Source organism: Erinaceus europaeus, chromosome 10 (assembly GCF_950295315.1).
Source record: "Erinaceus europaeus chromosome 10, mEriEur2.1, whole genome shotgun sequence".
NCBI classification, from domain to species: domain Eukaryota; kingdom Metazoa; phylum Chordata; class Mammalia; order Eulipotyphla; family Erinaceidae; genus Erinaceus; species Erinaceus europaeus.
Window position 1 is genome coordinate 41,287,651 of NC_080171.1, and position 17,143 is coordinate 41,304,793.

General features: G+C 39.7%; 1 protein-coding gene across 3 annotated transcripts in view; it reads right to left on the minus strand.

Moving 5' to 3' along the window:
* Positions 1–17,143, minus strand: part of GLDC (glycine decarboxylase) — a 145,939-nt gene that overhangs the window by 119,081 nt on the left and 9,715 nt on the right. For all 3 annotated transcript variants that reach the window (XR_009552012.1, XR_009552013.1, XM_060199545.1), the window contains exon 3: positions 3,795–3,930. Coding sequence is in view for 1 of the 3 variants with exons in the window: in XM_060199545.1 (XP_060055528.1) it covers positions 3,795–3,930 (136 nt within the window). In the remaining 2 variants the exon portion in view is untranslated. The remainder of the gene's footprint in view (positions 1–3,794; positions 3,931–17,143) is intronic.

Sequence of the window (17,143 nt, forward strand, 5' to 3'; positions counted from 1 at the left end):
CCCTGGAGGCAAAAAAAAAAAAAAAAAAAAAAAAGAAAAAGGAAAAAAAAAGTATTTGTACAGCCAGAAGGCATCTTGTTCAGCTCAAGTAGGAGGTTTGGTGCTTTCAATATGATATCCTCACTTATTGCAAAAAATCAGTATCCACTATAGCTCTGGTTATGAATTTCCTTTGAACTGAGAGAGGATAGTAGGGATATTTCAGTAGAACAAGCATGACATTTTCCATTTTAAACCTAGGGCCAAAGTGCACAAAACAGATAGCCAGAATGAAAGCGCAAAATTTTATAATAGTTAATGGTAGTGTCAGCAGTAAAATATGCTGAACAATAGATCCCATAAAATAAATTTGAAACCTGATGTAAATTTTCTCAAACAAGTCCAAATGTTTGTATTCTTTAAAGTCCATTTATTTTCACCTCACGTCACCGGAATTTGTTGGTTCCATCTCTATGGAAACCATTCATAAGAGTGATAATGTGAAGTGCACAGTTCTATCAGTGCTGGGAGAGGTGCAATATCACTCTCTCAAATCAACTTTCGCAGAACAAAACCAAAAAAAGCCCCAGTATTTAAAATGCTTCCTAAAACTGAGAGTTTAAAGTCAAATAAAAAGGAACAGTCTCCTCAAAATGCTGGCAGCTACTAAAGAAAATTAACACATCCACTCACAGTCAGGAGGTAATATGGTGAATATTCTGTATAGCCACCAAGAGTGAAGGCTACTGGCCAGCACTGAGACAGCTGGAAAGAATGTTAGAGCCCATTCATGTACTTTTGAGGCTTATATTGTAAGGGAGAAAAGAAACAGGCCACTTAGTTTTTAAATCAAATTTGGGAGTTTACCATTCAAATTTTGCCCAATACCACAGTGGGAAAGAAGTCCTCAGCAACCATTCATAAAAATACATACACACACACACAAAGCAGAAAAACTAGTTATTTCATGTTTACATATTTCTGTTCTTCATTGATAAAGAAACAGGGGATGGGAACTAGTCATTTGGTGATGAACAGAATATATGTGTAAATGTTGTATCATAATGTAATAGATCTGAAATCTATATAGTGTAATAGAGCATAAAATTTTTAATTTTCATTAAGTAAGCTACTTTTTTGAAATTTTCCATTAAATTTTGTTAAGATCTTAATTTTCTTTTAAGATATAGACAGGCATGGAGAGAGAGATAGAGACATGTGGTCTGGGAGATGGCACAGTGGACAGTGATGGACTCTTGGGCATGAGGTCCTGAGTTTGGTCCCCTGTGGCACATGTACCAGAGTGATGTATGGTTCTTTCTCTCACTCTCTCATCTCCTATCCCTCTCATTAATAAATAAAACATAAAAGAGAGACAGAGTAAAAGAGATGGGTGGGAAAGATAACATAATGATTATGCAAAGACACTCTAATGTCTAAGGCTCTAAAGTCCCAAATTCAATCCCCCATAATACCATAAGCCAGAGCTAAGCAGTGGAAAAAAAAAAAGTAAAAGAGACCACAGCACTAAAGCTGCTGCTGCTTTTTAATTTTTTTTCTTACTTATTTATTATTTTTGCTTCCAGGGCTCATTTCTAGCACTATAAATCCACTACTCCTGGTGGCCATTTTTTTCCCATTTTATAGGCTAAGACAAAGAGAAATTTAGAGAGGAGAGGGAGATTGGGGGGCAGGGAAATAGAGAGGGAAAGAAAAGACAGATACCTGCAGACTTGTCTCACCACTTGTGAAGCATCCTCCCTACAGGTGTGGATCCAGGGGCTCAAACCTGGATCCTTGAAGGGGCCCTTGTGCTTAATACTATGTACAATTAACTGGGTGTGCCACCACCCATCCCCTATGAAGCTCCTTCCTTCAATGCAGTAGGGACCAGACTTTAACCTGGGTAATGAACATGACAAAGCAGCACACTATCCAAATACACAATTTCATTGGCCCAAGACCTTTAAATTTTAAAGAAATATAGTAAATTTAAATTAAAAGCTCTGGACAGAGATGTCAATGCTGAAGTATTAGGCCAACAGATCTGGCTCCTATAATAACAAAGGATGAATAACTGCATCCAGGGAAAAAAGAATCCTCACCAACCAGGACAATATTTGCACTTATGGAAAAATCAGAGAAAAGATTCAAATAAATTAGAGAAAAGATTCAAATGTGCTGTGTAAATAGTGTTTCCCATACTACCCTCAAAGTAAAATTGTTTTTTGTGTGTGCCTCAAACAAACATTTCCTTTGTTGCTAGTTTCAAATCTGAGTTCGGCCAAGAAAAATGTGTATTTCTGTTTTAAATATATTTTTCAAATGAGATGCAGTCTAGAAGGTGACACAGTGGATAAAACTTTGGACTTTCAAGCATGGTCACATGTACTAGAGTAGTGCTATGGTTCTCTCTCCTCTTCTCTCTCCTCATAAATAAATAAATAAATATTGCATTTTAGTGGACTAATGAATGTCTTTTTTTATTTTTTTATTGGGGGATGTTTTGAACGTCTTAATAGTCTGGTTTTGGTGGCACTGAAGGTAGTGCAGTGGTAGAATCCTTGATCTGGAAGGGGGGGCTAGTCCCCAAGTTAAAATCTCTGGCACCACATGCCAAAGTGATCCTCTGTTCTCTGTTCTCTCTCTCTCTCTCTCTCTCACACACACACACACATACACACACACACACACACACAAATCTTTAACAACAGAGATTTTAAAATGATATAGTCTTAATTCAGAATGACAGAATTATGTGGGCTAGGGAAATAATATAATGGTAATATTAAAAAAAAAAAACTTTTATGCCTGAGGCTCTGAAGTCCCAGGTTCAATCCCCAGCACCACCATAGCCAGAACTAAGCAGTATTCTCATTTAAAGAAAAAGAAGAGCTTCTTATGTGAGACAGTTATAATAAAATTAAAATTCCAGTCATTTATAATTCAAATTGTATTTGTGTAGTTAATATATTTAAAGTATTTTTCAAGAAACACAAAGCATTCAGCAAATTTTTACTATTTATTGCAATGGAGCATTAATCTGGGTGTTTCAAAAAGGCTACATAAAACTCAATTTAGTAGATTCTGACTCTCTAGCTTGTTATAAATATATCTGAACTGCAGATGCAACCACTTAATCTGTCCTCACAAAACAGTGGTCCTACTAGAAATTAAAATTACATTTTATACTAACCAACTAAAATAAAAATACCTAGAAGTACTCATTACCTCCCTATGCTTGGCTTTTCTCTGCTAGAAACAAGTGCACATTTCTTTAGTGATGAAGGTTTTCAGGCACCTGTTCTCTGAGTCCTGGTCTGTCAAGAAATAGCCAACGTGTTTTCTTGAGTAGTATTAGAGTGTGAACTTCTGTTTCATTCTTTATATAACAAACAGCAAAATAAGCACAGAAGTAGGCTTTGGGAAATTTTCCTCAGGTTCAGGAAAAATATTTTCAGTTTTATGCAAACAGTAACAGTCAGGATGGGCAGAAACAAGGGTATACATATGCATGTGCATACAGGCATAGGTTTGGGGTCTTTTTCAAGAGTAGACATAAGTCAGATATTACTAATATTCATGATCTAGAGCTTTGGAATAGTTTCTGGGAATAAATCTAGGAAGAAGATTCTATTTCCTCTACATTTGAGTAAGGAAATTTCCAAGACAGAACATCAGATGGGTTCCTGGAGGTTAGAGTTGCAGCAGGGAGTAGGTGTCAGTAAGTCCTAAGGCTCCAACAAAGAGGAGACATAGGAAGAGAGAATCATGCAGATCCTAGTAGTTCTGTTATAAGTCAAGTAATACATTACCATCCTGCATTCTCCAGTAAGTTCCGCAATATTGTCTGTGGCACTGAGCAATTATAATAGCCCATGCCAATGTATGATCTCCAGATCTGATTTTTGCTGCAAATGGCATGCAGAGTCGAAAGGATTTCATTTTCACCTGATTATGGGAAAGAGATAAATGTTAAAGAAAGAAAACTTACACAAAGAGACTTCTATTGCACAACTCAGGCTTGAGCATGGCTACCACCACACTAAAGGGAGCTTTGGTGCTTTGCGGGTCTCTCTATCTATCTCTCTCCCTATATCTGTCAAAAAGAGAGAAGAAAGAAAAGTGTTTTTTATGTGTAGTTTTAAATATTCATTTTGTCTGAATATTTTATGAGAATGACTTCATGAAAAATGAATCTTCTGTCCAACCAATACCAAGTACTATATGCGTAAGTCTAAAATATAAAAAAAAAAAAAAAAGGCATATAGTTATCCTCAATTAGGTTGGTTGCTAATCAACCTAATTGTTTCTGGGTTTTTTGTTTTGTTTTGTTTTGTTTTTGTCTGAATTGCCCAGTTTTAACATTTGCCTTATTGAAGTTATCTTCTGTGTCCTTTACATTTCTTTTGTATTTTTACCAGCTAATAGTTCAGAATTCTCTCAGTAAATTATTATTTTCCCTTTTAAATTACCTTATGCCAACTTAATGTGAGTCTTAAATAACACAATATACATTTTCCTCTGACTTTAAAACACTCAGTTGAGAACACAAGTTACAATGTACTAGGACCCTCATTCTAGCCACTGGTCCCCATTTGCAGGGGAGAAGCTTCACAAATAGAAAGCAGTACTACAGATTTCTCTGTCCCTCTCTATCTCCACCTTTCTTCTTGAGTTATCTCTGTCTCTACCCAACATAAATAAAATAAAAAATAATAAAGTATAAAAAACAAAAACCTTGCATGATTTTAAAGAAATCTGGCTACTTCCCAAAGACTTCTTAGGAGCAGAGTGATTTGGAAGCCTAGTAGGAGGGGAGATTAATTAGCAGTATCTGGCAGGAACACACTCAGCACAGCCAGTTTCAATTAAGATCCTGCACGAAAGAGGCAGGTCTCTGCTCCATATTATGCTATGGGGACAAAAGGTCCAGCCTCCCAATGAGAACAGTCTGTAAAGGGCTTTATCTGTCACATCAACCGTTTAAGCTTGGAAGCCACAAAGCATAAAGTAAAAGATTTTCTTTCCTTTTTTACACTACAGAAAGACAATTTTTTTTTTTCATTTTAGAAAATATGTATTTTTCATAGTTCATGCCATTTATGCTAACATAGGGTGATTTAATTTTTTTTTAATTTTTTTATTTATAAAAAGGAAACATTGACTAAACCATAGAATAAGAGGGGTACAACTTCACACAATTCCCACCACCAGAACTCTGTACCCCATCCCCTCCCCTGATAGCTTTTTTATTCTCTAACCCTCTGGCAGTATGGACCCAAGGTCATTGTGGGATACAGAAGGTGGAAGGTCTGGCTTCTGTAATTGCTTCCCCATTGAACATGGGTGATGACAAGTCGATCCATACCCCCAGCCTGAGAAAGACAATTCTATCTGCTGTGTTGACAGGTCAGAGGTAAAATCCTAGAAACAGAGAAATATGAGAGGAGGCTAGGACAACTGGCCAGAAGAGAGATGGGCAAGGTTGAGTTGTCCTCTAAAAATACACATTCTGAGTGGTCCAAGAGGTGTTAAAGTGAATATAGCACTAGATTCTTAAGCATGAGGTCCCCTGATAACACATGTGGAGCCCTAATTCACACTTTCTTATCCAGGCACCTATGAATATGGCCTTATGTCAGTCCTAATTCAATGACTGGTGTCCTTATAAGAAAAGGCAAATCTGGAGTCCGGATGTGGCGTACCAGGTTAAGCACACATAGTACCAAGAGCAAAGACCTGCTCAAGGATCCCAGTTTTAGCCCCCAGTTCCCTACCTGCAGGGGGTTACTTCACAAGTGGTGAATCAGGTCTGCAGGTGTCTACTTTTCTCTCTCCCTCTCTATGCCCCTCCTCTCTCAATTTCTGTCCTATCCAAAAGGAAAAATAAATGGTTTCTGGAGCAGTAGATTCATAGTGCTGGCACCAAGCCCATGGGCTGAGGAGACATTATGTTTATATAAATAACTCTCATACCTGAGGCTCTGAACTCACAGCACCACCATAAGCCAGAGTTGAGCAGTACTTTAGTAAATAGTAAAAAATGCTGCTGCTGCTACTACTACTACTACTACTACTACTACTACGAAGAAGAAGAAGAAGAAGAAGAAGAAGAAGAAGAAGAAGTAATAATAAGTAAAATTTTAAAAACTAACTATGGCAAGTAAGTTAATGAAAACTGCAGAAACAGGAGCCACAGGGGCACAAGGTGGCCACAGTGAACTCAGTACTGCCGTTCTGCTCCTAAGATCTGCCAGATGGAGCTCTGTCAACTAAAAAACCCTCTAAAATTTTATTATTTTCATGTTTATAGGAATCATTTTGTGGCCAGGGTTGTACCAGTGTTTTGTTTAAGATGTATTTATGGGAACCAGGTGGTGGCATACCTAGTTAAGTGCACACAGTACAGTGCTCAAGGACCTGGGTTTAAGTCCCCGGTCCTCACCTGCAGGGAGAAAGCCTCACAAGTAGTAAAGCAGGGTTACAGGTGTCTCTCTGTCTCTTTTTTTATTCTATCTCTCCCTCCCCTTTCAATGTTTCCCTGTTTCTATCTAATAAATAAATATTTATATGTATGAGAGAGAACCAACATATCAGGCTTTCCCAGATACATATAATAAAAAGTATTTCTCAAACACAGTCTATATTGTTTTTTTAAAAAAATGATGTTTGATCACTGTGTGTCAGTACATAGCTTGCCCAATAAAGTGCACATCTTTTTTTTTTTTTAAGAGTGCACATCTTACCATGTTCAAGAAACAGGCTTGGGGCTTGGGATCTTATGGGAACACTTAGATATGAGGGGAACCTCCAAAGTGCTCTGGTACCTTTCTCTCTCTCTCTCTGAAATAATGGAATGATAAAGTCAGTCCCTGGAGCAGTGTAGTCACATACGCACAAGGCAACACAGCAAAAAACAAAAATTTAAAATCAGTAAAATGTTGGTTCAGGAGCTGGCGCAGTGGATAAGGTATTGGACTCTCAAGCACAAGGTCCTGAGTTCAATTCCTGGCAGCACATGTACCAGAGAGATATCTGGTTCTTTCTCTCTCCGCCTATTCCTCTCATTAATTAATAAATTTAAAAAATATTTTTAATCAATTAAATGGAGGCTGGGCACATAGCATAAGGTTATGCAAACAACTTTCATAGCTGAGGCTCTGAGGTCTCAGGTTCAGTCCCTAGCATCACCAGAAGCCAGAAGAATGAGCAGTGTTCTGTTAGGAATGAATGAATGAATGAATGAATGAATGAATGAATGAATGAATGAATGAATGAATGAAATGTCTGGTCACCATTTCTCACATTCACTAAGGATGGTTTTGGTCAAATCAGCAGAAAAGGCAAGTCAAAGAGTCTGAGTTACTATGTTGAATTACCCTGAGACGTAATGGAAAGGTAACAATGGAAAACAGCAGAACTGAGTCTCTAAGAGCACCTTTGGGGGCATGACTAGTCAAATTAAAAGTCTAAATTCTCAGCACACAATGTTCACAATGAATTTAGATTCCTCTCTTGATTAAAGAAGAATTTTTTTCTTGCTAGGGTTTCACAACTGCATGATTCCACCACTCCCAGTGACTCTTTTCTTTCCTTTTTTTTTTTTCCTCTTGTTTTATTATTGAGAGAGAAAGGAGAGCCTCACAGCACTGCTCCACCATTTATGAAGTGTCTCCCTTACATGAAGCTCCCTCCCATGTGCCGTCCAGGAGTTTAGAGGCCAAGTCCTCAGACATAAAAATGTGTGCTCTAAGGCTGGGGAGATAGTACAATAGTTTAAACAAAATAATTTAATGCCGGGAGTCGGGCTGTAGCGCAGCGGGTTAAGCGCAGGTGGCGCAAAGCACAAGGACCAGCATAAGGATCCCGGTTCGAATCCTGGCTCCCCACCTGCAGGGGAGTCGCTTCACAGGTGGTGAAGCAGGTCTGCAGGTGTCTATCTTTCTCTCCTCCTCTCTGTCTTCCCCTCCTCTCTCCATTTCTCTCTGTCCTATCCAACAACGACAACAACAATAATAACTACAACAATAAAACAACAAGGGCAACAAAAGGGAATAAATAAAATAAATATTAAAAAAATTTTAAAAGAGGGAATTCTTATTAAAAAAAATAATAATAATTTAATGCCTTAAGACTTAGAAGTCCCAGTTTTGATATCTAGCACAACATTAGACCAGGTCTGAGTAGTGTCCTGATGAAAGGGAGGAGGGGAGGGGAAAAGATGGAATGTACTCTTATCAGGTGAGCTGTCTCTTATCTAGAGAAAATAGCATGAGATCCATAATCATAAAGCAGGAGCCTTATATGTAGGGAGTTGGCTCGAGAAGAAGAGCACAGAACTTGCATGCTTAAACCCCTATGTTTGATCTTTGGTACTGCCAGGTAGCATTCTGGTCTATTCCCCACCCCACCCAATAAATATTTGAGGGGGAAAATTTTTTTAAAAAGTGGGGCCAGGTAGTGAGTTGCACACATTGCCATATGTAAGAGCCCAGGTTCAAGCCCCACCCCCACCTGTGGGGGGGAAGCTTCACAAGTAGTGCAACAGGTGGACAGGTATCTCTCTTTCTCTTCTGCTCAATTTCCCCCTCTCTTTCATTTTCTATTTGTCCTATCAAAATAAAGGAAAAGAATACAAAAGCGGAGACAATGGCTTCCAGGATTGGTGGATTCCTTGTGTAGGCACAGAGCCCCAGTGATAGCCCTGGTGGAAAGGAAAAGAGAAAGAAGGAAAGAAGGAAAAAAAGAAAGAAAGGAAGGAAGGAAGGAAGGAAGGAAGGAAGGGAGAGAAAGGAAGGAAGGAAGAAAGAAAGACAGGAAGGAAGGAAAGAAAGAAAGGAAAAAAGAAAGAGTAATGAGCTGGGAAATGGCACAGTAGAGTGTTGAACCCTCTAGCATGAGGTCTTAAGTCAGATCCCCGGCATTACATCTGTCAAAATGATGCTCTAGTTCTCTCTCTCTCAAAAAAAAAAGATATTTTTCTAAAATAAATAAATAGATCTTTAAAAGAAAACAGGCAAACAAAATGGTAACTTTTCATTTCAGCCACCAAGTTGCAGATGCTACTATGATTCCATCCTGACTTCCGGAGCAGATGACCCCACCAGTGCATCCCAGAACCTCACTTCTCCAAAGCCCTTCCCCACTAGGAAACCAACGACAGGTTTTCCTCACCTAACTAGTGTAAGAAACTTTATAAAGAAAAAAAAAAAAAAACCAGTTGCATCCTTCCAGCCCTGGGTAGCAGAAAACCCAAGAAAGTTGTATAGACAAAACGGGAGAGAAAAACTCAGATTTCCCCAAAGCAAACCTAAGAGTGGTGCATATTTCCATGCTTTTCCTTCCAACTTGCTAGCAGTACTCCTGCTTTTATTTTGAGATTTCATTTATTTATTAACACAAGATAGGGAGAGAAAAACCAAAGCAGTATTCTGAGGTTCAAACTTGGAAGCTGAGACTTAAAGTCCAGAGTTCTAGCTGCTGCACCACCACCTTCTCCCCTAGTTTCCTCCTGTTGTCAGATTTGGATTCAGTACCTAAATGTGACTATGAAAGTAGCTACAGGGAAATGTGAAAGGGAGTGTCCATTCAGAGACAGCTGGAGACAAGCTGTCATTCTCCAGATGTTTGTGTATAGCTTCGCTGAGTGACCAGATGTTGTATACTTCATGACACTACAGTGATGAAAGTGTTCAGGCTGCAGCCTTGAAGGTGGCACAGTAGACAAAGTATTGGACTATCAAGCAAGAAGTCCCGAGTTCAATCCCTGGCAACACATGTGTCAGTGATATTCTGGTTCTCTTCATTAATAAATAAATCCTTTCTTTTTTAAAACTTTATTTTACTTGATAGAACAGAGAGAAATTGAGAGGGGGAGATAAAGGAGAAAGAGACAGAGAGACATCTGCAGCACTGCTTCACCACTTTTGACATTTTCCTCCTGCTGGTGGGGGACCAGGGATTCAAACCCAGGTCTTATTCATAATAATACATGCACTTAACCCAAGTGTGCTACCACCTGGCCCCTTAATAAATAAATCTTCAAAAGATAATAAAGAAAGTGGTCAGGTAATCATTACAAAATCTAAATCTAACCAGTAATTAATTTTCTTATGGAACAACTGCCTGTCTCTGACCTTGTTTATTCTTCTGCCTGGAAGCATTGCATAACGCCCTGGTGCTAGCATACCAAGAACAGAGTTCAAAGGCCAGGGTACCTCCTCCCAAGAATCCACAAGTGGAGCTCTGTCCTGTTTCTCGGAATCCTGAATGAATGCTACCTCCTCCATAATTCCATACAAGAGTCTTTTCAAGTTTAACTTCCTTGACACTTAGACCTAATATATCTAGAACTTCATTTCAAGCACTATTCTAACAGGAATCAGCCAAATTCACATTCAAAATATTGGATGTAGTACTGAATCTAGATTTTAATATTCCATTTTTATAAATTTTGAAAAGAACTGGAAAATATGATTAGAATGAGCAGGGAGGTAGTATTAGTCAAGATACTTGATACCAAGACAAACACATGTACAAATTGTTCCCAACCCTTAGCCCCAAACACATAGCCCTACAATTTTTGCCTCAGTTGTATGGGGAAATGTACATATGCCTTGCTTTTGCTTCCTCAATAATTTCAAGATATTATGCCTAAATTCCTACAAAGACTACATATTATTCTGCCATTTATATTTTTTAAAATATGAATGCAAAATATATATATATACATATTGTGTGCTAATTAAGCAGGTCTAGGATGATTCTCAAGAAACTAATGGAGAGACAAAAAGATATCTCAACCTTACCTTCAATGTGGGTCAACATTATTAATAGGGACTGCCCCATTCTCCAAAGGGAGGCTAGGTCAACATAATCTGCCACTCAAGGAAGACAGGTCCTGAAATTAGTGCATCCTAACATGTTCCTAGCTATGACTATAGAATGTGAGGTCAGACCTACAGGGATGCAGAGGTTACACAGGCTCCTGTGCTGAATATGGGCCCCAGATCAAATCGATATGGGGTTTAGAGTTAACAATATTTATATACTTTTCCCATATTTGGGAGCTACTCTCTGCCCTGATCCAGCTTTCTAGTCCTATTTCCAACTCTGACACCATCTCCCCAGACAATACCTTTAGCCCATCTCCATGTTAGCTGTTGGGCTCAGGCAAAAATTAGTAAAGTCATGGGCTCCTTGCAACATACCTAAAATAGACCTACTAGCATTTTCCAAAATGGAGACCCCAAATCTCATCTGCTATATTCTTACCTTTAGATTCCTGATTATTAAACAATTTATTCTGCTTTATATCTTAACGCTTTTTCAGCTACCAAGTTGCAGATGCTACCATGATGCCAACCTGACTTCACTGGACAGATGACCTCACCAGTGCACCCTGGAACCCCATCTCTACAGATCCCTGCCCCACTAGAGAAAGATAGAAACAGGCTGGGAGTATGGATCGACCTGCCAATGCCCATGTTCAGAGGAGAAGCAATGACAAAAGCCAGACCTTCCATCTTCTGCACCCCACAATGATCCTGGGCCCATGGATAAAGCATAGGAAAGTTTCCAATGGAGGGGGTGGGATATGAAACTCTGGTGGTGGAAACTGTGTGTAATTGTGCCCCTCTTATCCTATGATCTTGATAATAATTTTTAAGTCAATAATTTAAAAAAAAAAAGCTCACTGGGCTGCTCTTCTTTTATCTATTTCTCAATCTGAATGATAAAAAGGGAAACTATTAAGTGTGAAGGAGTCTTACTTTTCACTATATTTTGTTTTTGACAAAAAGACCATTTGCTTTGGAAATGTGCTTCTTATTATTTTTGAAAGTTAAAAAATTAAATGTAAATGTGATTGATGCCCAGAACAAAGTCTTCCTTGATAAATATGTGGGTAAGGACACCTATCAGACCCATAGTGACCATTACCCACAGTTATTTGACAGACCAGCAGTGACAACACAGGCAACCACTCACTCAACTGGCAACCCAACCTTTATTTTCCTCTTCACTCTTTGTGTACCTGGCAAGATACTAGAAGTCTCACAAGGACATTATCAGAGCTGAAAGCCAGTACATTCATATTTGAACTTGACCAGAAAGGCTTTTTTCTGCTAGCAGCTGAATAAAAAAGCTGGAACCAGTATGTGAAGACAGAAACTGCCTTGGCATAGCCTCCTTAACAATGTACAGATTCTTGGTTTCAAAATTTCTCAGGAAACCATGGGGTGGAGGTAGAGCCAAGGGTCTTAATTAAGACAAACAGACCAGGAATGATAACATATAGACAGATTTTCTGATTTCTGAGCAGAAGCCAGAATCCTTTTCTTTTCTTTTCTTTTTTGCCTCCAGGATTATCTCTGGGATTCAGTGCCTGCACTACAGTCCACTGCTCCTGGAGGCCATTTTTTTCCATTTTTGTTCCCTTGTGTTGTTATTATTATTGTTGTTGTTGTCATTGCTGTTGTTGTTGGATAGGACAGAGAGAAATCGAGAGTGGAGGGGAAGACAGAGAGGAGGAGAGGAAGATACCTGAAGACCTGCTTCACCGCTTGTGAGGGGACCCCCCCTGAAAGTGGAGAGCTGGGACTCGAACCAGGATCCTTGCACTATGTGCCATGTGCGCTTAACTCGCTGCGTTACTGCCAGGCCCCCTCAAAATTCCATCTTACCTTAGTATCACCTAATCAAATATACATGCCACTGCATCTCTCCAAAAGAGCCTGACTTACGTCCTCTTACCCAGTCCATGAGCCCTGCTTCCCCTAATTTAACAAGTTAAATCTAGAGGGTAGCACACATTACCTTGTGTAAGGACCCAGGCTCAAGGCCTGCATGGGAGAAACACTGTAGGTACCTTTCCCTCTCCATTTCATTACCCTCCCAATTTCTTTCTGTCCTATCAAATTAAAAGGAAAAGGAGAAAAAAAAAATACCTCTGGGAACAGTGGATTGGTGTTACAGGCACGAAGCCCCAGCAGTAATTCTAGCGGCAAAAAAAAAAAAAAAAAAAGACACACAGAGAGAGAATTTCTCAGAGTCTAGCCAAAACTTTCACTAGCAACATTTGTAAATCAGAGCACTTGTTCATTACTGAAAACAAATCAGTTCATAGCTCTTTGCAGTGCAGAATAATGACATGGGGATTCTTTGAATTGTAAATCCCTTCAGACAGGCTGAGAGGAGTCCACTTTGTGACAGGATGTGGCTCAAGTTCTGAACTTAACCCTAACTAGCGCCCCCCTCCCAATGCTGCCAGGTTTGTCTTCTTGCTCAGTTAAAATCCCAACCTCAGCCAGTCCCTCATAAGCCTGAGTTCACTAACCTCCTTAAGCTACATCCAGCCAAGAGGACCTGAGACCCACTGAGCCTGCTTCTGATGGCTTTTTGGTCACCTGTCACCACAGAAATGAGCAATAACTATGACTTCAAAGACACAAAAATACAAAATCTTTATACCAACTGCATGGAAACTAGAATAGCAATCCACCATGAGAATCAGGGTGCAATCTGTTATTTGCTCCTTGGACTTGAGTAACACTTTCTATGAAAATCCTCATCTATCATCTCTTCCTTTAATCAATGAAAACTTGTTAAATATAGTACAGAGAAACACTGTAACTTATAGTATTTATCTGGAACATCACTTGATATGAAATCAGGCCAAATGGTCAGCACAAAATGAAAAACTCAGGGTGGAAGTTCTTCCAGGACTTGTTTTTCCTCTTTGCTGCCCTGTGGGTGCAGTGTTATGGCCGGCAGAGCAAGAACAAGTATGTTCTAAGAGTTCAACTCAAACAACTTATCCTACTTGCAGGCAAGATAGTTATACAGCATAGGCTGAGTCTTTGATATGTTGACTCGCTTAAAAGCTTAGACCAGGAAGAACAGAAGCAACTGGTGGCACAGCTATATACCAATAATGTGAAAGGACACCAATTATGGTGATGTTGGGTATGATACAGCATATCCTAACAAAGGGATATTTCAAAGTTAACCCAACTGCCAAATAATGTGATTATAGCAATAACTATCTATTGTCTTCTTAAACCCTAAGACAGCAGGAACCTCCCGCTTCCTCTATAGAGCCTATATTTCCCCCAACCTTGGAACCTCTAGGGTGGGGCTCATTTTCCTGCATGCTTTTCTCAATTCATACCAAATGATATTGCATCCAAAGATCCCAACCTAATCAATGCAATGAGCACCACCTCAGCATGCTTCACTTCAGACTGTGTCCAGAGATGTCAGGCAAGGAATGCCAACCCATCACCCTCATTACTCCGGTGAGACCTTTCCTTTCAGAGTATTCTCTAATTCCATTCCAGGAGGTTCACTTCCTAACAAAATCCCAAAACCTAGATATAGACCAGGTCCTGTAAGATAGCGCATATGTTCACATGTATGCATAAAATTAGGGCAAAATATATACCTGAAAGCAAAAGTACACAATAGTCTGTAGTGAGTCAGTATAAAGTTCATTATGAAATAAGAGTCTACTTAGACTTAGATACCCTCCTCACCTACTTCCTATTACAGTTCTCTCCCTCACTCCAAAGCTAACCTCATCAAAGCAAAGACTGCAAAAGCTGAGTAAGGGCAACAGACTGGCATATTTTAATGATGACTCTTTAGTCGCTTTAGTCAAGCCATCCTATCAGGTGGGGCCCTAATCAGGGAGTCCTGAGATTCCCAAACAGACATGATGGGCGTAGACCTCGAATAAATCCCTCTCTCCATTGTTACCAATCATTTCTATCAGGAAGAACACAATAGACCCCTTTGTGGACTCCCCATAGGGCCTTGCCCTCAACTTGGATCAACAATGGTAGAGAACATTCCATCCTCTGAAGGGAGGCTGGATAACATACTCTTTGCTACACTTGAGGAAGATGGGTCAATATTGGGGCAGCTTGGAACATTCCTACTCACGACCACAGAATGTGAGCTCAGATCTACAGGGATGCAGAGGTCACATAGGCTCCTAAGCTAAAATATGGGCCCCAGATCACATCAAATCGATGGGGTTTACAGTCAACAATATTTATACCCCTATATTTGGGAGCTACTCTCTTCCCTGATCCAGCTTTATGGTCCTTTTGCCAGCATGACATCATCTCCCCAGACAATAATTAGGATCCACCTGCATATCAGATTTCAGGCAAAAAAAAAAAAAAAAACACTATATATATATATCCATAGGCCCTTTGGAATATAACTAAAATATGCCTACTAGCTATCTACAAAACAGAGACACACACCCCCCAACTCTTCATTTGCACTATTCCGGCCTTTAGGTCCATGACTGGTCAACAATTTGTTTGGCTTTGTAATGTTAACTCTTTTTTTCAGCCACCAGGTTCCAGATGCTAGCATGATGCTGACCAGACTTCCCTGGACAGACAACCCCACCAATGTGTCCTAGAGCTCTGCTTCCCCAGAGCCCTTCCCCACTAGGGAAAGAGAGAGGCAGGCTGGGAGTATGGATTGACCTGTCAATGCCCATGTTCAGCGGGGAAGCAATTACAGAAGCCAGACCTTCCACCTTCTGCATCCCACAATGACCTTGAGTCCATACTCTCAGAGTGTTAAAGAATAGGAAAGCTATCAGGGGAGGGGAGGGGAGGGGATACATAGTTCTGGTGGTGGGAATTGTGTGGAGTTGTATCCCTCTTATCCTATGGTTTAGTCAATGTTTCCTTTTTATAAATAAATTTTTTTAAAAAAAGAATTTGAAAACAAAGAGTATCCTAATATAAATTTGTTGGATTATTTGAGGGTGAATTTCCAGCCTGAGTAAAAAGTATGAGAATAAAAAATCATTATAACATGTCACTAATTTTCTATTTAGGAAAACCCCAAAGAGCATTTTCCTGCTTACCACCTGCTCAGAATTAAGTTGGGTTAAAACGGTTTCATTAAGAAAAACTTGGGGGAGTTAGGCGGTAGTGCAGCGGGTTAAGCGTAAGATCGGTGGAAGGATACCGGTTTGAGCCCCCAGCTCCCCACCTGCAGGGGAGTTGCTTCATAGGCGGTGAAGCAGGTCTGCAGGTGTCTATCTTTCTCTCCCCATCTCTGTCTTCCTCTCCTCTCGCCATTTCTTTATGTCCTAACAACGACAACTATAACAACAATATAAAAAAACAAGGGCAACAAAAGGGAAAATAAATAAATATAAAATTTTTTTTAAAAAAAGAAAAACTTGGAATTATCTTGTACTTTCTAAATAATATGCCTGATTAAAAAAAAAGTAATTGTATAGCATGAAGGAATAGACATATAGAGAAAGTTGTCATCCAAGCCTGAATCTCACTAAATTATTATCTTTCTGGGTAGAATCAAAGCATGTTGCTAAGTATATATCAGATATTCATACAATACACTTGAATAAATGTGTTTGTTGCGATGTAAATTCACCTAAATTTACACATGCAGTTAAGCTTAAGAGTCACAGTTTTGTTCTGCTTTATATCTTAATGTTTTCCAGCCACCAAGTTGTAGATGCTACCATGACACAACCATGACTTCCCTGGGCAGATGACCTCACCAATGTATCGTGGAATCCCACCTCTCCAGAACCCTGCCCCACTAGGGAAAGATAAAAACAGACTGGGAGTATGGCTTGACCTGCCAAAGCCCATGTCCAGAGAAGAAGCAATTATAGAAGCCAGATGTGTCACCTCCCACCACCAAGGCATGGTGTCTTTTGGTGATATGGAAAGATGACAGGGAGCCAGGCAGTGGCACACCTGGTTGAGTGAACATGTTACAATTCACAAGGACCCGGGTTCGAGCCCCCAGTCCCCACCTGCAGGGGGAAAGCTTTTCAAGTGGTAAAGCAGTGATGCAGGTGTCTCTCTGTCTCTCTCCCTCTCTATCTCCCCCTATCCTCTAGATTTCTGGCTGTCTTTAGCCAATAAATAAAGAAAGAAAGATGACATAAGGAGTAGAAGTTGAAACACAGGTCTCCTACAGGCAAATCACAACCTTACTATTTAACACCTGTCCCAAAACTCCTGCTTTAGGCAAGTATCCCAAGCCCATGTACTGTACCTCACTGATGGGGGAAGGATTGCTTCACCTCTCACCCAACCCAGATGGTCTATCCTGACCATTAGACTTTAAAGTACTTATCCACTAGACTTTCCCA